The sequence below is a fragment of the Bacillus rossius genome (genome assembly GCF_032445375.1).
Source record: "Bacillus rossius redtenbacheri isolate Brsri chromosome 4 unlocalized genomic scaffold, Brsri_v3 Brsri_v3_scf4_2, whole genome shotgun sequence".
Classification (NCBI taxonomy): Eukaryota; Metazoa; Arthropoda; class Insecta; order Phasmatodea; family Bacillidae; genus Bacillus; species Bacillus rossius.
In genome coordinates, this window is record NW_026962011.1 from 37,177,460 (window position 1) to 37,202,842 (window position 25,383).

General features: G+C 36.5%; 2 protein-coding genes across 2 annotated transcripts; one reads left to right on the forward strand and one right to left on the reverse strand.

Annotated features, from left to right (window-relative positions):
• Positions 1-404: 404 nt before the first annotated feature.
• Positions 405-8,047, reverse strand: LOC134542272 (ubiquitin-conjugating enzyme E2 J2-like). Its single transcript, XM_063386393.1, has 5 exons — positions 7,838-8,047; positions 5,764-5,910; positions 4,611-4,736; positions 3,235-3,472; positions 405-951 (listed from the first exon to the last, which is right to left on the reverse strand). The coding sequence occupies exons 2-5, from the start codon at positions 5,895-5,897 to the stop codon at positions 727-729; spliced, it is 723 nt and encodes a 240-aa protein (XP_063242463.1). The 5' UTR covers positions 5,898-5,910; positions 7,838-8,047; the 3' UTR covers positions 405-726.
• A 1,106-nt stretch (positions 8,048-9,153) lies between these two features.
• On the forward strand, positions 9,154-25,383 carry LOC134542273 (serine/threonine-protein kinase Pink1, mitochondrial). Its single transcript, XM_063386394.1, has 9 exons — positions 9,154-9,793; positions 10,855-11,008; positions 13,802-14,018; positions 15,044-15,223; positions 16,104-16,226; positions 18,231-18,405; positions 18,870-19,115; positions 23,055-23,153; positions 24,377-25,383. The coding sequence occupies exons 1-9, from the start codon at positions 9,368-9,370 to the stop codon at positions 24,557-24,559; spliced, it is 1,803 nt and encodes a 600-aa protein (XP_063242464.1). The 5' UTR covers positions 9,154-9,367; the 3' UTR covers positions 24,560-25,383.

The following is a 25,383-nucleotide window of genomic DNA, read 5'->3' on the forward strand; positions in this document are numbered from 1 at the left end:
TTTTGATCCAGAAATATTTGCGTGGCCTCGTTTGTATCCGCTACAATGTAGTAAAGGAATTTTTCAGAACGAATATTTTTTATCTTCAAAAATCAGTCAGAAAATTATCATGAGGTGAACTAAAAAAAATGTTAAAATGTGCTCCATATTTTGGACTACCAGAGTATTTAATTTATCAAGTAAATCTTTCAACTTTTGTCTACCACAAGCAAACAGGCAACTTATTATGAATCATTTATAGACCAGGTTGTCTGGCTGGGCCAACCTGGAATGTAACAAGCATATTCTAAAAACTATTTATACAATAGTCTTTTCATCATCATTTAACTGTTGCAAACCTCTACCAAAAGGAAGGTTTGTAGGTTGTGATTTATGAACTTTCAATGAATAACCAACAACTATGAGAATATTTTTACAACTTTTATTATACTACAATATATTCAAGTATATTTAGATTATCTGAATATTGTAAAATACATTAAACAGCGCCAAGCTCAAGTATCGTATGATTAGTACGTGTGACTTGTACAAAAATGTATTCAGTTTTATCTAAAGATTATATCAATAATCCACAAAGAAAATATGGTCCTTGGACGAGTCACTCAAAAAACATGTATAAATATATTACTTTTTATGCAACAAAAATATTTCATGATAAGTTGGAGAATACTGCACTACAGCATGATTCACAAAGTCTGTGTTCCACGCCGACCAGGGGGAACCGCCTCAATCCGTCGCTATGCTCCGCAGGACGTACTTGACGGTGTAGGCGAATGCTGCCACCCCGATGATCACGCAGATGTTGGTGATGGCGCTGTGCAGAGGAGACTGCTCGTTGTGGCCGAACTGGTTCCTGAAGAGCGTCTGCATGTCGCTGGACGACACAGACTGGGATGTGTTGCGTGCCGAACGCTCTGCTTCCGCCCTCCTCTCTAACTCAGTCTTGATCGCCTGCACCGGTTTTCAACTCATTATTAGCAAACCAGGCCTCTACAAAAATCTAAAAGTCTAAGTCAGCAATAAAAAAATAATACTTTTGAGAGCAGCTTTACTTTTAATTTCATTTCAACATTAAAGTATGTACGAAGCAGTTCCTACATAGCAACTTGGTACAATATCAGTAACCATTGTACAGTAAAACCCAGTTGTTACAACCTTTCACTGTTGCCAAGAAGAAGTTTGTAATAAACAATTAAGAACGATTAACATCCATCAACCTCCCGTAAAAATATGTCATTTTTCATACCAAATCTATGTTCAGACATTTATGGCAAGAAATTAAGGAGTTTTAAAAACTATATATAGGTTAATTTTAACATACATGTTCCAAAAAATAACAAGATAGCCAAGAAAAGCATACTCAACCATCTGCTGTCAGCAGAATTAGCATAAACACGGCAAAACGTGCAGCACAACTGTATCTTTTAATAAGCTCTAAATCTAAAGTAATTTTTACACTGATTTTTCATTAAGTGAAAATTGATTAGACATGGGCCATAACTATATACCACGTCAGATAAATTAAGAATGTCAAGCTGAGTGACAAAGCTTTCTTTGTTATCGCTTGCACGATCTTGGTTGCAGATGGATGTGGTCGTCTCTCTCTCCATTTCCCTTACGCATTCCAAAACCTGTCTCATCTGTTACGCCCATGGTTCAGGAGGCAATCAAAAGTGGCATAAGTAACGAAGTCTAGAGGCAGAGCAAGAGTAGTTTTTTTTTATAACTAAACTGCTCCCATGGCTGACAGCAGTTGGAAAGGCTTGGAATTACAGCGGAAGAAGTATGAAACAGCCGCACAGCAGGGCATGTGGAGATTTGCCAATAAATTGAAAACTGTTAAATTTACGAAAATAATAGTATAGAGACTTTAATTTGTTCATACATAATTAATTTTAACAAGTTTTATTCTACACAATTTTTTTCTCCACAAATCAAGTCACAAAAACATAATTCAGAAAATTAAAGTACCTATATAATTTGCAGGAATTTGTATTAAAAATGGAGAAAAAAATCACATTTGAACTTCTAACCCCTACACATTACATTTTTTTTTTGAGTTTATCGCTGACACAAAATTTTCAGGTGTCCAGTAATAACAGAAGTGAACAGTGAGGGCAGCGTGTCCAAGAGCGAGCGATATCACAAGGTTGGCTGACAGGTGCTGGCCAGTGCACAGACATACTGGCGTCAGTGAACCTTTATCTGTGAGAGGATCAAACAGGGGTAGGGGGTGTCTACTGCCCCACGTTCAGCACAGTGCTCGTCTAGAAAAAAGCAGCCAAACTGTGCTTCCAACAAATTTTCAGCTGATTTCTTTCACAGTTTTGACTGTTCAACACAAATTTTTTTACGGTTCCTCAAAAAGGGATCATAATAGAGAGGTGGTCATAATAAATGGGGTCGTAACAACAGTGTCTTACTGCAGTTATATTTTGGTAAAAGTTAGTTGCCAGCAAGGAAAAGTTAGGTGTCCTGGTAACTTGGCGCCAGGAATTTGTAGAGCTATGTGGAAAAACCCTCAAAAACCAAACTGCGAAACAATGTTCTTGGTGGGAATCAAGCCCTTAGATTTAACTTGGTACAACTTCACAACACTCAGAATATTCAATGGCTCACATGACAAGAATCGTGGGTTCAATCCCAGCACCTTGCCGCGACTTACAGTTTTGAGAACTGAGTCTGTCCCAACATGTATGGAATCCACTGTACTCTTGTAGGTCTCGCCTCTGTTCATTACCATTAGACGTGAAACACTAACTTTCCTTTTTTTAGTTTTCACAGACTGTACAAATTCTTGGGTAAATGCACACACAAAATAATTTCTAAAAGATACGACTATAAGTTGAATATTTACTAGTCTATCGCTTTTCTTACCAAGTAACTAGTTCCATTCCAGAGCTTACAGAGATGGGACCAAGAATTGTGTCACATATTTTCAAACTTCACTTCATCATATTCTCTCTTTCCACTGGCAAGAATGTCAGGTCAGATTAGTGCCTCTGACATGGCAAACTAGCTTCTCTGTGTACCAATCTCATTTTACTTATGCCTTGCAATCCTTATGTGAATACAAAAACAATGTACTGTACATCTATTCATGCTTTCGGCATCCGTAATCATGAAGGAGACTTTTTTTTGCCTCTGTTTGAAATATTTCTAACATCATTAGCGTAAAAGATTGTGGTGAAACTGAAGATCACACGCCGGAGGCTCGAGCAGGTGAGAGCTCACCGAAACAAGATCCGGAAACAGTTCGCAGAAAGTTTTGTCCCGCAGGTTGAACTGCAAGCTCTGGGCCGCCAGCTGCCGCTTCTCGTACTCCGAGGACTCGGTGCTGCCGTACGTGGGGCTCTTCTCGATCATGAAGCTGAGCAGCCCCGTGAGGATGGTGGACACGCTCCAGGCAGGGTTCCATGTGTCCGGGTGGAAGTCACTTATGGACAAGCACAGTCGCGTGTTGGTCTTGAACCTGCAACATTCCGTCCCCAACACCCCTCACTGGGTCATGGATCGCTGGGCTGTTGGGAGGGGAGTCAAATACTTCTGCATACATACTTCAACTCTCTTGAGAAGAAAACTAAAGCCTTGTGCATAGGGGCAGGCATTTTTAGCGAAATAACCTGAGCACCCGCAGGACTACAATGTGGTATTACTGCCGTCAACGGTTTTCTTCCTCGCAATTGGCAGCAGTATGCAAGAGAAGCCATGCAGGCATTTTTAGCGAAATAATCTGAGCACCCGCAGGACTACAATGTGGTATTACTGCCGTCAACGGTTTTCTTCCTCGCAATTGGCAGCAGTATGCAAGAGAAGCCATTGCCTGACACGACCGAGCTACTTCAGGGCACATTTGCTTCCGTGCTGAATTATCATGACTGGTGTCGTAACAGTAGATGTACTTGAAAGGAACTCATACTATCACGAAAAACAGATGCTGCTACTGTGTTATAATTCTTAGCTAGTGTAGTGTTTTAACTGCTAACTATTACAGTTTTCTTATCTTTAAGTTATTTGTGGTATTCAAGAACTACAGTATATTAGTTAGAATACTGATGTAAATTTAACTAGAACCATGTTATTATTGTTGCTAAATAGTTTAAAGTAATTTACCAGAAATATTGACATCCATTATCAAAGAAGTAGCTTGGCTTCTGGGTTGTAGCTGTGTCCTTGGCGAATAATTCACCGACGTTTCGGTCGACATAGCAGTCGCCATCATCAGGGAGCAGTTACCTACCTAATTATTTGCCAAGGACACGGCTACAACCCAGAAGCCAAGCTACTTCTTTTATAGCTTTTTTATTAGTATTTATAACCATTAATGTTAAATATCTATTCCAGTTGCACAAATGCATGTGATGTGTGTATGTATGTGTGTATGTGTGTGTGTGTGTATACACGACTTCTAAACTGCCATAAAAAAATCCTACTCTTGCTTCTTGAAGTTGATATTTGTATTTGAGAATATTTTAGTATTTAAATTCATTTCAAACTTTAATAATAATAAAAAAGCACAGATCATTCACCAACATAGTACCTAACAATTATAGCTTGCACCAGTTCAACAAATACTTCAAGAGATTGGCAAGACTGACAACCGAACCAACCTTCCATTTGGTGTTGTCATGTAAATACTTGGAGGCTTGAAAGGAAACTCCCCAGGGAAAACAAGCTTGCCATGGTACATGCCCCCTTCATAAGGTGTCTCTTGTGGGCCTATCACAACGTAATGCCTGTGGAAACAACAGCATTATGAAAAACATTGAACAATACAAAACATAAACTGACAAAACAAAACTTTTTAAATTAAGGATTTAAACAAATGCCACCCACATTAAAATAAAATATTAAATCAGTGACATTTTCACAAACCCACATTTATTCAGCTTAAATCACATGTTGTACAATTCAAAACAATTAGGACTATAAATGTAGAATTCTTAAAAAATTGTTATACAAGTAGATAATAGTGCAGTGCTTAAGTGAGAAAAAGGGTCATACTTATGTTTCAGAATCACAATCAAGTCCATATCATAAATATAAAGAATAAAAAATTTATTCACATATAAAATTTACAATAATTTAGTTATTTATTAAGTAAAGACTGTACATTAAGATACTATTCCAAAGTGATGTATACAATAGTAATAATTCATTCCCCTTACGGTTTAATTTACAATACAGTAAAATTGTAGTACGTAGTTTGTTATTGAAACCAAAAAAAAAAAAAAAATTCTAAAACTTTATCAGTTTTTAAGATTTAATTAATTACTTTCAAACCAAATTTGCCCCTTTTTCACCCCTTAGGAGTGAATTTCCACAATTATATTGAGCCTAAATGTAAGTTAGCCAAAGACCTAACTAATATAAAAAAAAAATTAAAATCCATTAATTAGTTTTAAACTCTATTTTTGAGTTCTAAATAATGTAAATGGCCATTCCCAATAGCGTTTATTCAATATTTTGTCCAAAGTAATTTTTTTTTTAGTTCTAACAGGTTTATTATTAGCTTAGATAAATAAAAAATGTAACACTTAAATGATGAAACATGTTTAACCTTGTTTGGGATGTTATGTTGGCAACATGACAACGAATGTCCGGTCAGCCATGTTGAACTGTGTCACCAGTAGACATGTAACTAAGGTTTTGCACACGCACACGTGCAAGGCCTGAAGATCACGACGGCCAGCACCAAAGAGGGAGAGAGCCCAAAGAAAGGCGCCGGACTCTCGGACTGAAGTCGCACGCACACACACTCACCACTCCAGCATGTTGGACGGCAAGGGCTCCGCGACGATGTACGGCACTGGGTCTCTCTTCAGGCGCAAGTAGTCCTGCTTCAGGCGAGCAGTGGCCGTGTTGGTTCTACGTCCAGACATGGTGGTTCTGTTCATCAACTTTCCATCACTGCAGATCGGAAGGGGAAAAAAAAGTTACATCACCCAAACGCAAATACGTATTTTAATACTTAAAATTATTGTTAAAACAAGTGTTAAGTAGCCTACGTGTAAAACAGAGTACCAGAACTGAAAGGTCAAAAAAAAAAATTGCAAGACTCCAAGTAACCATCTACAAAAGTAGGGGAAAAAAAACACTTATACACACCTGACTGCATGAACATGTGTGTTTGTGTGCATGGCTTAAAAGGCAATTGTTAAAAAAAAAAACTTCAACCAAACTAATACATATTTGGATTTAAAAAAAAAAAAAAAGAAGAAATGTTAAGCAGGCCCACACAAGAGAATACAAACAATCAAAGTATACTACAAGTAAACACCTGCAAAATATTATTTCTTAGTTTCGAATGTCTCCATCAGATACGTTTAATGACACTTTCAGGGACGCACGCTCCCTCAACAACCCAGGTGAGCAACAAAACACTGCTGTACATGTCAATTAGCCTGAACACAATGGCCACTGAGTGGTGCTTAATTGTGTGAAATAAAAAACAAAGATGAAGTTTTCAAGACGTACAGTTCACATCTGTTCAGCTCCTAATCAAAACCGTATATGGCAAAGCTGGATGTATGATAGTGCTGCGTTGACGCACACTAAGGCTGGAAACTTAGTTGGAAAATACAACTCAAATAAAACTTACATTTCTTTAAAAAATTATGTGCTTAATTCTTTTGTAGAATTCTGTGAAATCTACTCCAACATGATATATACTTTAATAATTTACAATAAAACATGACATAAAATTTTATCCTGAAAACTTTTGACATTTTAAGTACAGTCTTTTTTTTTAAATCTAGGCTAAGTTACAAGTTCTCCCTTTCATTATAAAAACAACAAAAAAAGAAATTTTAGACGTAAACAATTAAGATTACCAAACAATATCAGAATGGTCACTCTCCTGTCAGCATTGAATTCCTGGTTTTTCAAAGTTTTTCGTCAAATGTTTAGACCTTAATAGCACAAAATTTTACATTGAAATAAACAACAATATTGTATATTTAAAACTGAATTATGAATAAAGTATTTCTCCTGAATAATTTGTCAGCAGTGCTTACGTAATTATGATCTATACATTCTTTCAAGGCGTTTCAGACAGGAAAGATTCACATGTTTCTTTGCAAATTACATTATGGTATGGAAAATATCTCCAGTATCGTGTTTATGCTAGAATAAGTATGACTGAAGTATAATTTAAGATACCCAAGAAAATTAAACCATAGTAAAAAATAACCTAATCTTATAAATGTGGTATCGCAAAATATATTAAAACCTAGTGAGATTGTACAGAATACAATAACACAGGTACTAGGTATATGAATGGTATCATTTCTATATGAGAATACGTAGGGCTGTAGTACAAAATATAATAAAGTTAGTTTCAAAAATTAATGTATTTCGTGCAAAACAAGCGTGTGAATGTTCCCCACCCAAAACCCCCATATGACAGGGTGGTAGTAATCACGTCAGCGCCGCCATATTGATGACATCATTAACAGTATTTTGGTATCGCGAAGTAAACTAGTCCTCAACATTATTTAGATCTCCTTATCATTGTTAACACATATATACAATGTAAATAGGTCCAAGTATAAAAATTGTTTTCACGTTGCTTACAACTTAGTTATTGACTAAATGCAAAAATCTATCCATAGTCGTGTCAGGTACGGTATGTCATACATTAAAATCTAAGAACATGAAATCATGCGACAGTTAAAGTACACAGCTTAATTAATACCAATAGCTTAACCAAACTATGATATATATAACGAAACCTTGAAATGCACATTATTAAATAATCATAGTTGACGAACACATAAGAAAATTAAATCATTCTTCAAGCATGGAATAAGTAACAGATTAAAATACAAATAATTACCTTAGAAAACAATAACATAATTGACAACGTATACTCAAAGTAAAAATATTATGAAACAAAACCTACAAATTTACACTTTCAACCTTCAACTCATCTACGATCTACGACAACCAACCACAGATAATGACGAGAATGTAAACACCATTGAGTTAGAAATTGTGATGGGAAAGAAAAAAAAAGGGGGGGGGGAGTTTGGCTGATCATAAACACGATTGGAAAATAGTAGATAGTGTTATAAATATGGTGTTAGGAATTTCCAGGAGATTGTAAGTTGTGATGGAAGTGAAGTCACTTTTTAACCTCACCATCGCCATATTGGAATCACCCAAAACATAATGTGCTTTACACATCTCATGATGGTTACTAAGTACAAATTAAAATCTCCGTCATTAAAAACATTCTCTTTCATAAAAAAAATTCAATTAAAACTGTTTCCACACTGAAAACACTACACTTCAGCCAATGTTTTGGGTGATCAGCCAATGTGGCACAACAATTAATTGAAGGAAGAAAAAAAATGGCTTCATGCAATTATCATGTAATTATGCAGACATGATCATCCCCTGGTTAGAAAGGAATGTGGTACGGGAAGCCATGGACACGAAGACTGAGCATTGTGTGCAACTATTAATAAGTTGTGTTCCCTGTTTCGTTTCTTCAAGTGTATTGTAGTTTGAAAATTTGAAGTAGCTTGGCTTCTGCAATGTCGACCAAAACGTGGGTGAATTATTCACCAAGGATGCGACGACAACCCAAAAGTTACTTCAGACAATGGCCGTGAAAGCCTGCGAACACTATTGTATTGTAGTTTGCCCGCACAAACTGTAAATCTGTAAACCAAGCCACGTGTGAATAAAACACTTTTTTTTTTCAAACGCTTTTATCATTTATAGACCCTTTTCAGCTTAACCTGTGACGTGAGTGTTTAATGTATAATGGGCTTCTTATAAAACCTCAGCCTCCAAGCTAGTAGGCCACGCTAGGGCCGACGACCCACAAGACATCATCGGTTAGCTGCAAGAGCTAGTCTGGCGCCCTCCCAGAGCAAAGCCTGCCTACACTAGACACACCCCGGGTCTCGAACAAACCACTGCTGGAAAGGGAAAAGGATAAAGATAAAACCTCTATAGACAGAGAGAAAACCCTAGGCCCATCATGAGGGGAGGACCTAAAAGGATACTCTGAAAGAAGAGTTGGGCTGGGCAGAAAAGTTTCTACAATTTACGTTCAGGTGCTTGGTAAAAATTGTTTGGTAGCTGTTCTCTTCGCCAACCTAACTGTCAGCTCTTGATCCTTATCGGAAAATTTGTGGAGTTTTAATTTGAAATTTGGCAACGATGTTACTATTGTTTTACGTGTTGCGTATTAGCAGCCAGAGATAACGTATTAGTATTAGTGCTGGGCACGGCAAGGTAGTAGGGTGATTCGTTTCTTATTTTCATAATTTGTGTAAAAGTAGAGGTAATAACATCTATTTTATAGGGTGTGTTTCTTTACTTAGTGCGTCCCCCCGGACGCTCTCTAGCACAAATGTTCGAAATGTCAATTCGTGCGTTAGTAAGCCGTTTGGCACAAAATGGTCAGGTTTTCGTACGAGGTTTCAAGCACTTCAATGAATTATTACCGAATAACAAAGTCGTCTTGTGTAAACCAAAACTCAATATTCTTCACCAGGAAACGCGAGTAGGGCGTAGTTCATATGCAACACCTACTAGAGTGTCAACAGTTCAATCTGTTGCTTCGCAATTTCAGCTTCATGCACGACGAATTTTTGTAGATAATGTTCTTAGAAGAGTTACCAATTCTCTTACTGCGGATTTGCGAAAGAGAACAGCCAAACGAATTCTTTTTGGCGATTCTGCACCCTTTTTTGCTTTAGTTGGTGTGAGTTTGGCTTCAGGAACAGGTATTCTTACCAAGGATGAAGAACTGGAGGGGATATGCTGGGAAATCAGGGTAAATATTATGTATTTTATTTCCCTTTCAAGGTTTTCTCTTGTGCACATTTACTGAGTTGTCATATTCATCCATCATTTCATCTAGTATACTTGTTTGACACAACATTTCAAAATGCTTGTGGAATATTTAGTTTTAACCCATCTCCTCCTCCCCTCCTCCCTGTTTCTAACAATTAATTATTACCAAACATTTATCACTTTTATTTACATGTAATAAACAAAGAAGTTGTGTAGGTATCCCATTTTAACCTTGGTAATTATCGGACATCGCGACTTTCTAGAACAGAAAGAAAAAAAATCAGAAAACATGATTTTCACACATTACATACGTCCCTAAATTTACTCAGAAGGGATGGTTTCGTAATTGCTACTATTTTGTAAAAGAAAAATTAAATTTTTATATCTTTACATTGGAACACCCTGTGGTACATGATACTTGCAGTTGTAGTTCAGTACATCAGAAGATCCTGCACATGAAAGAAATGGTGAAATAAATAATTAGGATTGTAGGTTGAAAAAAACTTTTATTCGACTTAGATGAAAATCAGTCTTTAATATGACAACTTTTTTTGTTGTGTTCAGGATATTCTGATGTACTGAACTAAAACAGCAAGTATCATGTACCACAGGGTCAAGCCAACAGGATCATGCCAATAGAATCAAGGCTGCATGATCCAGGGATAAACTTCAATATATGAAATGGAAAAATGAACGTATTCTTAATTCTCCATAGTTGGCTACAGTCATGGGTGTTGCAAGGATATATTTTTTGGGGGGGACTTCAATTGATTTAGTTGTTTGAGGAATATCCATCCCCTGGAAAAAAAAGCGGGGGGTCCGGGGGTCCTTCCCCGGGATTTTTTTTTTTTTATGAAGTCGTGGCACTGCAGGATTAACGACACCCTGAGTCAATGAGTTGGCATGCAGGAGGGGAGAAAGACACATCCTCTTTGGTGTTGTGGTTTTATTCTTGTGAGAAGACTTGTGGAGTATGTGGTCAGTGCTGACTTAAATAAATCTTAATGCTTGTGCGGTGACTAGAGACTAATTTTGTCGCAGGAAGCTGTTGCGAAGATTCAGTGGAGTACACTGTCAGCTACCGAGGATGAAACTTTCTACGAGGATGTGCCAGTTGGATTGAACGCCTTTGAATGGGGATCAGTGATTGCAAAGGGCTGCAATGCTGTTGTTTATTCTGCTCGCAAAAGGAGAGGTGATAAAGCTACTGTACCCATACCATAGTCTAAATGTTCAATGTATTTGGTTAAAAAAAAATTAAACATTGTTAAAATAAGAAAAATAATTAATTGGTTTTGGCAATCAGTTTTTAGCATCACAAACATAGTGATAAGTGATCCAATTTCCTGAAACAATTCTGAGTAAGTTTAAATAAAGAAAAAAGAAAAAGAAAATTGCCAAGGACTGCACACCAATACCTTACCATACATCTATACTACCAACTAGCAAACTATTTTGATTGTAAGTGGGCTTAGTATTATTGTTTAAATTGAGTATTCTAGAAAATATATCCATTTTATGTGGCTAAACTATATACAAACTTATTTAGAAGTTTTTAACTTTTTATCTTCATCAAAAATGTAAATAATAATTATGTTTATTTAATATTTGGTATTCTAAAATTTGGTAAGAAAAAAATCATGTAGCTTTACTATCATGTAAGTTAAGAACCTCGTAATTATGCTCAGTTTAAAGCTTGCCCTTTTTTGTTGTAAACTTAATTTTAAAAATTTAATATGATATTAATCAGTACTTATCTTTACCACAAATATTTCTGTACAATATTACTTGAATTTATTTCTGCGAGGAATATTATTCAAGCTGCATTTTGTACTCAACATTAGCTTGTACAGTTGTTTGATCACACACACAAATGGTGTAACCAGGTAACTTTCATGCAGTGAAGACGTACCTACCACAAAAATACATGTTGCTGAAACTACATTGTTGGTTTCTATGTACTGTAATTTCACAACACTTGTATGTGTCCTATTAATATTTTTATTCCATTTGATGAGCAGTTAAAAGTGTAATAATGGCTATTTGGATCTCAAACTTTCATTATGGTTTGGTTTGGTTTGATTTGATTTTTTATTGCATTCCATAGACCATACATAATGGTATAGAATATGTCAAAAAAAATACAAATAAACATAAATACAAACACATAAACAGCTACAAGAACAGTATTAAAATCATTACAAAATTAAAATAATATAACATAACAGCTGCACTTCCATGAATTAGCACCTATGTATTTAGATAATATTATATATAAAAGAAAAGTAATACATAATTACAGTAAACAAAATTATCAACATTAGAACACAATCTAACCTATATCACATAGGACAGTGCATCATAATCATAATATATAAAACTCACAAAAAAAAATGTTACGAAGCTACCTCCTGTTCATAATCATCTATATTATAAAAAGTCTTATTTGATAAATAAAGAAATAATTCCTTTTTAAATAAATTATATTGCTCCATATTTTTTAGAGCTGATGGTAATTTATTAAATAATCTAATACCAACATTTCTAACTGACTGTAAAGTTTTTTCTTATGAACCCTTTGCAGATGAAAATCTGCATTAATTCGCGTGAAATGCTCATGAATATTAGTATTTTTTATATAAATTAATTTGTTTTTATAAATAAAAAATAATACTTTGTAAATATAAATACAGGGCACAGTAAGAAGACTGTTGTGTTTGTGCAACCACAAAACATTGTTTTAATTTAGACTCTATTTTTGAGTATTTTACAATGGTTCCTTAGCAGGAAAACATTGCTAATTTGTTTTGTAGTAGAAAGCTCTATGAGGAAGGACTATTGTTTTTTGGTCTTTCTCTAATGAGATCATATAATTTTACAGTTGAGCTCTTACTACACTGTTTCAGCTTCATCTTGGGTGCAAGTCTCGCTGTTAAATTTACTAAATCTAGCCAATTGCCAGACAGTTATTTTTTTCTTATGTTTATTAAACCCTTTTATAGGAAATCACATACTAGGGAGGACCATAGCTTGAATGTGGTGATAAACTCAAATTATGTGTAAGGTCAGGAAAATTTTTATTTTATTTCCTTGACTTCAACATTGAAACAGTTCTCATGTCTTCCTTTAGACTTCATGGGCCCTATAGGAAAACCAGTGCTAACTCAAATACTTTTCAACTCAAATATACACGTGAATAAACTTTCAAATTACTCAAAAATAATATGTATAACTATTAAAACAAAAATAATTTTGTTAGCTATGTGTATTCAGAATAAAATTTTACCATAGACTGGAATATTTTATATGTAGTTATCTTGAAAACTTCTATTTTTTTGTTCACAAAGATTATTTTTCATGACTTCTTACAATAAAAATTAAGAATATTTTAGGAAATAAAATTTTTTTCTCTAGTAGAATCACATCTTCAGATGTTGTCTCTCCTCAACTCACAAGCAAAAGACCACAAGCTCAATACATTCAACTCGCTTGATTTACCTCAAAAAGAAATACGACTGAGCATAGCATTGAACTGTCAGTTACCCAGGTGTGCCTTTAAGGACCAGGTACTGGCCAAATCTGGATGCATCATGACATCAGTAGTCGAGAGATTGGGAACATGTGTGCCCTTCTGCCTAGACCAACTGCACACAACATGAGTGTTTCTTGTTGGCACATGAGTTTCTACCAAGGTAGAAATAAAACAAGACATGTAGTAAAAAAAAATTTTTAATAAAGGAGCACCAATAAAATATATTGCCAAATATTACAGCATTAGAAAACAATAAAAGTTACTATGCAATGACCTCATTAGCTTAAGGATTAACTCCAGTTTGCTTACATAATTTTAGACATAAAGTTGATAATGTGATCACATCTAATTTACACAAATACTAGCTAGCAAGCAATTATGTAAACCGCACATACAACAAAATGTTGAAAATAATTTATAAGCTGTGTAACAGCCTCAACACAATACCGTGCATAGAGAGCGAGTCTACGATGGAAGCAGCCGCGGAGGCACAGCCAGCCCCAGCGAGGGAGGAAAGTCACGGAGAGCCATCGCAGCACCCCCTCGCCATCAAGATGATGTTCAACTACGATGCAGAGTCGAATGCGGGAGCGATCCTGCGGGCCATGTACCGGGAGACTGTCCCTGCCCGGGTGCAGTTTGTGGACGAGGAGTTCAGCAGCATGGAGAGCAGGTAACTTCTTGCAGCACGAGGTCACACACTCTCTGTAACTTGTGATTTGGGTTGTAGACCATTATGATCAGTTGCAATTTTTTGAATTTTACCATTGTTTGTGTTTTGCTAACCTTTTTAATTACTTTTTTTTTGTGAACAACTGTTATATTTTCTTGACTTAAAATTCAAAGCTTTTCATATGTTTTTTTTTTTTTTTTTTTTAAATACATTGGCTGTTTAAATGTTTGGGTACTCATTTTGGTATTCCATATTACTTTAACATTCTTGGACCACTATAGACAAGGGCTTTTGTTTTTCATATTGTTATAAATGGGATAACAGGTTTTGAAAAGGATAGTTTATTTACAGTATTTAAATATAGTTTTATTTAATACCTAATATTGAATATAACTTAAAAACCATTTTTTTTACACTTAATGTAAAGTTACATTATTTGAAACTTGGCTTGCCTATAGCATTTTCAAAGCTCCTGCTCCCAATAAGTGGGAGTTTGGGGGGAAAAGCAGTCAGTCATTTGGAAGTTTGGGTGATGCCCCCACTAAGGGGTGTAACCTAAATAGGGGAAGTGGGGTTGGGGGAGCCCCCAAGGAGCAGAGAGAGAGTATATGTAACCAAGTATGTATGTTTGGCCTCTGGCTCTGTGTGGACTGAATCTCGTGGAAAGCCTCAGCTGTGTGTTACGACAAAATGTACCCATTGCACTACTTAACAGGATGATAATGGTCATCGTGAGGGTACTTTCTGGTACCAGGAATTGAATCCAAATTTACAAAACTGTTAACTGAACAACTGAAGAATATTGAAAATGTTGCATTTTAGCAAGCTTTGTAGTATTTTTTTCAGGATTTGATGGATTCTTATTAAAAAATCATGTGTGGGAGTGAATGTTAACTAAGAACATTTGTATCAAATTTTAGATTAAATTAATTTCCTTTAAACTAAACACTACCTGGTATTTACGCTTGAGAACTAACTTGATCGTCCGTTGTTTTTAGTTTCACGGAACTGCCATGCTGTTGCAGGTTGGCAGGAAGCAAGGTGGCGCTCCCGCCTCACCCGAACGTTGTGAAGATGTACTGCGTGTTCACGGACCGCGTGCCCTCCCTCCCGGACTCCCTGAGCCTGTACCCCCACGCCCTGCCCGCCCGCATCAACCCCGAGGGCTTCGGCAGGAACATGAGCCTGTTCCTCGTCATGAAGAGGTAACGCTGCAATCGAAAGAAAAAAAAATTGTAGTGGTTAAGTAAAAGAAAGTCATAAGTAGATTTTTTTGCACAGGTATGGTCAGGGGTGCAACAACTAAATTTCCAAAAGGGGGGGGGGGGGGGGCAATATACCTTTTTATAAAGAACCATTGATCCCCCCTATTGAAGCGGGGGGTCCAGGGGTCCTCCCCCGGGAAAATTTGTATTTCAACGTGGAACGTGGTGCTATTTAAGCAGTTTTATTATCTAAAAATTGATTACATCGCACTTTCTTTGCCTCCGTTTGCCCCCACTTCAAGGTTTCAGGGGGGGGGGGGGGGCAAATACCCCTCTCCCCCCCCCCCCCCCCCCCTCCTGGTGTTGCGCCCCTGGATATGGTAAAGAGTGCAACATTTTCAAGTTGGGTAATGCTAGTAGAAACAGAAAGTTCCATTGCAAAATTTGAACTGCGCAACAAAATATTTCCTGTTGCAAGTATGGGGACATAAGCTTTAAAGTCACTTACCGGTGCAAAATCTTACAAAACTGCAGTGGTAAATGAATATGCTGCATCTAGTATTACAGATTTTTTTTTAATGCCAGTGACAGAAGTATGGTTCATCATTTTCATAAAATATTTCATGGGAGGTTACGTGAATCATCACACGTATATCATCATGCATGGCACGTACTCCTAGTGAACAACGTTAATGGTTTTTCATCAATTTTTCTGTAGTTAATCGAACCTCAAAAAACACCATTCTGGTCCTTGAAATTCTAAATGGTGATTTTGTGGCCACCCTGTTGGATTCTGTCCACCGACGCACGGCCGTGCTGGCGTGGGAGCCGCGGAGAAGCCCGCAGTGTCTCCTGAGCTGCCGGGTGGGGTGTGTCGCAGGTACGACTGCAGCCTGAAGCAATACCTGCACGACCAGGGCGCGGCTCCCCGGACCGCCGTGCTGTTGCTGGCACAGCTGCTGGAGGGCGTGCTGCACATCAACATGCACGGCGTCGCCCACAGGTGCCGCGCCTCCGTCCTCACTCCGGAGCTCCTCCTCGGACCCGACGCTGATCTCTCACTATCGCCTTTGAATATATATACTGTATAGAAGTCGCCAGCCCAGGTTAAAATTTCTAATACGGTTTGAGGTAGTTGGTTAATTCACCGCCGCAATCGCCACCATCTCTAGAGCATCGACTTGTGGTGGTCCCTAGCGGACAAGTGTCGAACTCTTCAAAGACCCCTTCCCCCTCCTGTTGAACGATTTTGAGCTGTAGTGAACGATGGGTGCGGGGTGCGGGGCAAATGACAGCGGGCGACAGTGCTGCGCTCTAACGTGCAAATAACAACCTAAGACGATACAGGGCGTTACGGCAGCGCCCCTGCAGCGGTGAAGTTCCCAAGCTGCTCATCATACGCTCCTGAAAAACGTAGAGTAAATCCTATCCACTCGTGACTTCTATACAATATATATATTCAAAGCTATCGCTTACCTGATTAACACCCCACCACCCCTACTTTTTTGTGGTTCTGTCCTACAATTAAAATACACTATACGCTAAATTGTTACTTAACGTGAAGAAAAATAAATTGTAGGGATTGCAAAGGAAATACTTCAAAGCCAGGTTAAATGACGACTAATGAGTAGGGACAATTTTGTGTTGGTTGGTTGCGATAAAACCAAAGTAACGCCGAAAATCATGTCACCGCACCATATAACACCTAATTTCTAGTTACTACGCCACAAAGACCTGTAATGCAATTAGAATCATGAAACCTATTAGCATTTTCAATCAAATCTTAACTCTTAATTACAAATATGTAATCTTTTAAATATTAAATTCAATTAAAGTAGGTAATTTATTTAGCATGATGTGTATACCACATTTAATAAAGAAATATAAGAAATTTTATTTTAATTTGCAACTGTTATTAGTTACTAATTTTTACGTTGACCTTAAAATATTTTTCCAACACAGAATTACTTAGTAGATTTATTTTATTTCTTACGAAAAGTATCAGTCAACATTACACTGTTTTGGAGACGTTAGTATCATGGAACATTTAAGTATCATATTTGTTCAGTAATGTGCTATCTTTTTAATAAACATATTTATTAAAAAATAAAAACAATGTTACTGAAATCTCAAGTTTTCTAAATTAAGTTGGCCTGAAAATAAAACCATAAAATGTTGTCTCTACTAATGAGGTTCCGCTGTAACATGAAATAAATTCATGATGGCAGGTGCATGTTCCAGCAAACTGGTAGAATATGTTTGCATTAAAATAATACTGTCACCACAACTTGTAATTTAATGAAAATACATAAATTTTTTTTGCATAATTTTTAGAAACCTGAAGTTAATGTTTATTTGCATTAAAATAAAAATACTAAAAAATTTTATCAAAAATGTGAATTTTTTTTATTTGTGCTGTAGTTATACTTGAGATGGAGCTGTGATCTGCATTTTTACTAGTTTGATTTAAATCTTGTTTTCGGGCACAGAATTTCAAGCCGCTTCATAGAACATTTATGAATTGTTCAGTGGCAATAACTGCATAGTTGGTTAATATTTTACACAATACAATTAAATATTATAAAATGAATGTTTTTAAACAGGAAACTTGTCTATTTGACTTTCCTACAACCTATTAGGTGGAATGATTATTATTTATGCTATATTCACATGTAGGGTTCAAAATATATGAAATTAGGTCATTTGAATTGATTAAATAGATTACCTAAAAAAATCATGTTATGAGATGTACTCAAAATTATATGACCTTAGGTACAGATATGAGGCTGGCTTTACTTGTGCATTAGACAAAAGAAAATAATACTCTTATTTGATTTTGTTTTTTACTTAGCTGACTGTGCTACCTGATCTTATTATAATTCATGTTTATTAATGAGTGTGATAGTAATCTCAATTCTGAAATGTATATTAATATGTATATGGGTCAGTGGTTATTAAATATTGGATCTGTGATCTCAAACGTGATGATTTCTTCTGTTGTGCGCAGAGATCTCAAGAGTGATAACATTCTCTTGGATGTATCGGAAGGGGACGACGTGTGTCCTCTGCTAACCATCACTGACTTCGGCTGCAGTCTGGCCAACAAAGATCACGGGCTTGTGATGCCGTACCACTCCCCCGACATGGACCGCGGTGGCAACACTGCGCTCATGGCGCCAGAGGTCAGTGCCTTGCAAGCTCTCTTGCTCAAACTTTTAATTAAGTAATTTGTGCTAAACATCATATTGTCAGAAGATTTAAAGGTTAATGGACAACTTAAGCAACCAGTTTAGCGATGCATGAATTTTTTTTTTTTTTTTCACTCTCCTTGGGCAAGGGAAAATCTTAGATTATTATTGGACTGCTAGATTTACTACTAATTTGGTTTGCCATAGTCTTTTAGTAAGCTGGATAAACCGGCAAAATGTCATGTCCATGCAAACATGTTTCTTTCTGTAACCTGGGTGGAATCATTTATGGCTAGAAGTTAATGCAGTGTAAAGAGAGGATATGCATTTTAAAAAACATAATTACATAGCAGTTGGGGTGAATAATATGTGCTGATAGTCCACGTTGAGATACACTCCTTCTTCTCTACACCAGTCATAGAACTCCACAAGAAACTGCTTACTGGTTCCTGTGGCAGGTGGTATGTGCAACCCCGGGAGCTTTCAAGAGCATCAACTACAGCAAAGCGGACGTGTGGGCGGCCGGCGCGATTGCGTACGAGATGTTCGGCATGATGAACCCTTTCTACGCGAGCAGGGACACGGGCAAGCCGCAGCTGTACAACTACCGCTACCGGGAAGACGAGCTTCCGCAAGTACCCGACTCCGTGCCACCGCTGGTTGCGAGCGTCGTGATGGGCCTGTTGAAGAGGAACCCTTCCCAGGTGGCAAAATAACTAGTCTTTGCATTATAGTATACCGTGTTTTCTCGTATAAAGGAAATAACGTTCAAAAACATCTTTATAAGAAAATTTACACGTCAAACAACTTCATATTTTTCCGTTAATTTATTAAGTGGTAATGACCGAATAAATATTAGATTTCTACTTTAAAATACATCGTTTTATACGGAAAAGATACCTACACAAAGCGCATGGCATCTACTAGCGGGACTAAAAACATCATGCGACGTTTACACGAGAAGTTTTTTTATCCCAATTTTGACAGCCTAAAATATGGTTGAGACGATTACGCGCGCGCGACCATTATGCGATAAAACACAGTAGTTGTTGGTTTGTTGTGATCAACAATTTTGAAAGCTCTGCTTAATTTATGTATTTACACTCTGTCCACTATATTATGAGACTTTTTTGACAGGTGCTGCAAGGCATATTCAAGCTCTTAATATTTATATAAAATAATTACTGATACATGTTTAGTTATTCCAGTGCTACACGATTCTGTGTTTGTTTCGCTGATCATGTCTCAATATTTGGCGGCCAAAGTCTAAATGTACTTTGCTGTTGCAGCACATGTCATAAAAAATTTCACCTCATTTTGAACAGTGTGTATCTTGCTAGTTGTGTGATCTTCACCTTCATGAGTCAAAATGAAAATTATCACCTCTTAATGTGCTAGAAATATAGGTAATAACCAGTTTGATTCTGGGAAGTTAGTCAAAGTGCTGTTGCCATGTGCCAAGATTGGCTGGTAATTTTTAATTTAATTTTGTGATTGATTAAAAGTGAAGTCACACGACTTCATGATTTTTTTTGTGGTAATCTGTGATAAAAACTTTGTCGCAAGGTGTAGAAAATTTGTATAGTAGTATGGTTTTTTGAGGGCTGTGCTGTGATTGGTTGAAAAGGTCATGCATATGCCACTTCCTTAGGTCAGATACGGTTGTGTAGCCTCGTTCGTTCGTTTGTGTCTGAACAAGGTACCAATAGGTTTTATATTGTGCTGTGGCTCACAAAAATAGATTTACGTGAATCAAATAGTCAATTTTGTAGCTGTGGTCCGGGTGGTTACCATGTATAATCAACCTTTTTAATTGTTTCGTACTTTCAAATAGAATTTTTTTGACCACAGCCAACAAGAATACAGTGAATTTATCCTTTGTTCTGAATGATATATTCCTTCGGTTTGTACCATGGGACATAATTGCTAGCAGTATTTTAATCTTCATCCTCCGGTACCTGTGAACAGTCAACATTTTTGTTTTACATTCGGTGAGAGGTTATGTGCAAAAGTTTGTATACTCTACATGTACTTAGTGGTTGAAAGATGGTTGCCATGGTGACTGAATTTTAATTTGAGTACCTATTAATAAAAATACTAAAATATCAGTTTATGTCCGACAACACATTATTTCAGCAACCAATCATCTACAGTAAGTCAGTTTGAAACTTAGAATTTTTTTATCGTATAAGTCAGTTCTTCAAGTGTTCATGAAACATGTATGTCTACTCCTAGGCCAATCCATTTGCTAGCCGGTTGGTCATGGGTGACAAACTGTTACCCTTTCAGTGATATGTTAACAAATAAAGTTGATTGAACTTACTTTTGCAATTATTTGTGAACTAGTTTAATTCAGACAAACACAAATCAAAACTAGTAAGCATGTTATGTCATAGTGTCATAGAGGTCAAAATTATTTGTCAGTTTGAAGTTTAAGTTTTGGCATTAATAGCCTTAAATATTAGGGATGGGGCGAATCCTGATTTCCTCGAAGCCGAATCCTAACTCAAATCCTCGACTTTAATTGCCGAATCTCAAACCCAAACCCGAATCTTTTAACAGATGATGTCCACATATCTAATGTGAGATGTATTCTGCTTGCACTAAAAGTCCCTTGACTTTATCACATGTAGTTTGGTACATTTCTGGTATAGCCTAAGTGTATATAAAGACAAAAAAATTTTCTTGAGAAATTTCAGTTTTAGTACAGATTAGCGGTTAGGATTTTTTCTATAAATAAGCTAGAGGTCTGCGAGCCTAAGAATTTTACTTCGAGCCGAGCTCGAGCTTTTGTGGTACAGTTACACTTTTGGGAAATTATTTTTATCTTAAACTTAGTATAATGTTTGAATAAAGTATTACAATGAAGTGGGCTTATTAATTTTGGGTAACTATTTACAGTGTGTGTTTACATTTTGCACTGCTAGAAAAAAATAACATTTTTTTCCATTGAATCTTACCTGTTTCCATTGGTTCATTAGTAACTGATATCATCCAACTAATATAACCAAGTATATGTTTGTGTAAATGTAACATATCTTTGGGAAAATTTCATCCTTGTCAATTTTTCTGGAGTCCTTACTGAGCTTCAACAAACTTAGCACCAAAAATCATGTTGTTTGAAAAGTACATTCACATTGTTTCAACATTTCCACTTTTCAGCACAATAATTCTGAGAGAGATTGTCACAGAGTATTAAATTCTGTTCTTTAATCTATCACGCAGAACAATAATTTTTTCTGCACGTTCAGGAGTTAAATTAGCTCTACGATTGGAGATAGTGTTTCCAGCAAAAGAGAAGCGTCTCTCGCTGGCAACCTGCTTGGCTGGAATGCTTTAGTAAATTTGCTTAACCTCAAAATTAGTAACATAAATATCTGTAACTGGTCATTAAAGTTTAATCAATTGAAAGTAATAAAAAAAAAAGCATTTTACTTCATTCAATTTACACTTGCAAAAAAAAAACATAACACACATAAACCTACATGGAAATTAAAGTCTTTTTCAATATCCTGAAGTCTGAAATATGTTTACTCATGTCATTAAATGTAGAGCTGTATTGAAGAAGCCGATTTTGCCAATATTTAGTTGAATCGGCATTTCTGCAGACTTCCGATACAGTACGCTTGTTAATTTTCGGCCGATATTGAAAAATGAAAGAGACTGCCATAACCTAAAAATCCACGAGTACCATTTTCACTTTTCGTAGTTGTACTGCACTCTTTCACATCGCATTATTTCTTAGCAACATGTGCCAACTGTACATATCAAAGTTTAACATCCTTTTTTTTTTCAACAATGTTCTTTAATTTAATATGTCATAAATAAATAATACATTACTATCACTGTAAATATACATCTCGGTTGTTACGGTAACTATAGTGCAAATATGGTAGCTATCATGCTTCTGTAGTAATTATGGTATTCTACAAAGAATCTTGTTCTTTTTATGGTAATTATCTTAAAATAACTATTGGGTTTGTACTGTAGTTATGGTACATAATCCATATTTCTTCGTATGTTGTTGTTCATTTGTCTTTTCTTCATATTTATGTGCGCCATTATTTGAGACAGGAAGTTTCAGAAAAAATTTTAACGGACATTATATCACACATTTAATGGCGTAAATGATGAGACCTCGGGCAATTTAAACGCTTTATATGACAAAACCTACCATGCGGGACCTCATAAGCGAGTTTTACTGTATTTTTTTTTCCGTAAATAGTAAAAAACCGAATCCTTTGACGAATCCTATATCAGACCCCCCGAATCTTCGAATCCCTAGGATTCGGCGGATTCGGCGGATATTGGATTCGGTCGCCCCATCCCTATTAAATATATGATTTAGCGATCACCCAAAATGTATCTTTAATGAGTATTTGTGCAATTTATGGGTTTTAGAGTTTACAGCAAGTTGGTCATTTCCTGAGGAAAATGTTTGCTACTGACCAGAGGTTTGCTAAATTTTTATTTGCCAAAAAATTTGAAATATGCATCAATTTTGAGGAATTTAACAGTTTTGTTGAAAGACCAGGAAAATTAGTTGTTCTTACCTGCTGAAAGTTTAAGGGTGAAATGTGATAAATTGTGTGTGGCCGTGTTCGTGTTCACTGTTAACTGATGTCAGTGTGGTTGTGATTAAGCGCCTGAGTGCAGAGATGGCAGCGACGATCCTTCAGTTGCACCTGTGGGGGCCAAGCTCCTGGCTTCGGTCGAGTGGAAGAATGCCTGCAACAAATGAGGTAAGTCGTTTTCAGAGATGTTCCCGGATTATTGTATGTATTATTGTCAACAACACTGCATTGTCAGGAGGCTGTGTCAGCTGTCGTCAGTGGGTGCCTTCCCAAGAAAATTTTCACTGTCTTCAAAAAAGTAACTCTAAAGAATGATTAGGTATTTGTTTTTAATCTAACTGAGTAAAATTGTTGTTGGGAATTACAAATCGTTATCGCATGTTGGGCAAGACTAAATATATATATACTGCATCTTTTAAGTCGTAGATGTTCAGTGCTCGTGAGATGGTTTTTTTTCTTACATGCTTTAAGCATGATATCATCTTGTGGATGGCTGAGATATTTCTGTAATCGGGGCACAAATGAGTTGCATCCACACTCATCAGGTAGTGCTGTGCCAACTCGGCAGTGGCTCTTCTTCAGTTTAGATGCTGGATCTTCATAAAAATCATTTTTAACTCTTAACAAATTAGGAAATGGTAATCTGATCAGTACAAGCCCATAATAACAAGGTGGTTCTGTTGCTTTTGCAGTGTAATAGAAAAATCACTGGTTTTTTTTTTTTTGCCTTTTAAAAAATCCAAGTAGTTTAATGGAAAATTTCTAATGTGTTCATCAGTGCTATCTTCATTCTGTTGTCCAGAGTATTTGTTTATCTTCATCGCTGTGTTTATAAATGTTTGCTGCATTGTCCAGGTTTGTTGTCTGCCTGCATTTAATCTGTCTCGTTAGCCCATTGTGTTTTCTGTGTTGTTATATTATTTGTTCCATGACTAAGTTCCTTTCAACGGAGTTCTTGTGCTGTGTGATATTTATATGTTGGACATTTCTTGTCCGTGCTGTATTTGTTGTGTTATCCGTAATACTTTTTGGTTTCAATGTTGGTTCCATTTGTCCGACATCAGCTGGTTCAGTCTTGTTTTATGTGAATTTATCTTCATGTTTATATTTCAGGATTTTTCCGTGACAAACAGTGCAAAACTGCAATGGCGTATGTCCAAAAAATAAAATAAAATGTACAATTTTTGTCTACTGCCTTAGTGTGTGTGTATGAGCAGGACAGTGCTGTGAACCCCAGCTTTTACATCATTTTATAATTCAAATAAGATACATCTACATACTTTAATAAAGACTAGCACGTCTCTGGTGCTCATAAACATGCTTATTAATTTTGTACGCGGGTTGTTACAAAGTGATGTTACGATGTTTGGACACTCGGCATTGTGCTGCAGATCCTGCAGTGGCTGCTGTGCCTGACGACGAAGGTGCTGTGCGAGGGCAGGGGCTTGCCCCCGGGAGGCGGGGGCGGGCGGCGGACGCTGCCCGAGTACCAGCTCATAGCCACCTTCCTGAGCCGCGTCAGCCTCAGGAGCGTCAAGCAGGCCCTCAAGTGGATCCACCTGCTTGCTCTGTAGCGTCGTAGGGACGCCCCGTGTTTACCTGACCTTCTTTTCCCTCTGTGGTCGACACCAAACATCTCTATTATTCTAAATATTGTCCATGAACCACGAAAACACAGTGGTTGTTGTCACGCACGTCTGTCTCACTCGGACGAGGTTTAGTTCATACAGTCACACAAGATCCATATCTTTTGAAACAAAAACTTAAATCGGAGAATTCGTATTTGAAATCAAAATTGCATTTGGGACATAACCTTGATTCAGTTAAACACGGTACATCTTGTGATAGTGGTTTTACTTTGTTTCATTCTTTTTGAACATCATGAGTGATTTCATTTAATTAAAAATAGTTACTTATTTCTGTCCTTTAGATTATTAGTTTATTTTATCACTCAACGTGTATAGTACAGTATGTTGACTTGAAAGTATGTATTAAAAGAGGTGGAAAAAACAGCATTTTTTCAAAATTATTTAATAAGGCAGGGGCATGTTACAATTACAGTAGTTAATTTTGTTGATTAAAAGTCAGAGATTGTGAAAGGGTACAAAAATTCTTTCCACTGTCCACAGTTGGTTTTAAATTTCTTTAATGTAAATACAAATATCATTGGCCTATCTCTGGGTTTCAGAGACATTGGCTGCATGCCTTGTAAGAGTCTGAACCTCTGCCATCTGTCACTCTGTACTATACCTATAAACAGTGATGGTGTGCAATATTGTGTTTTGAGTCAATGTCTATATAAATGTAAAAAATATAACTTATGTGTAATGTATGAAGTGTGATACTGTAATAATTTTGTAGTTAGTTATTGAAAAAATCATTAAAGAGCTTGAGAAAA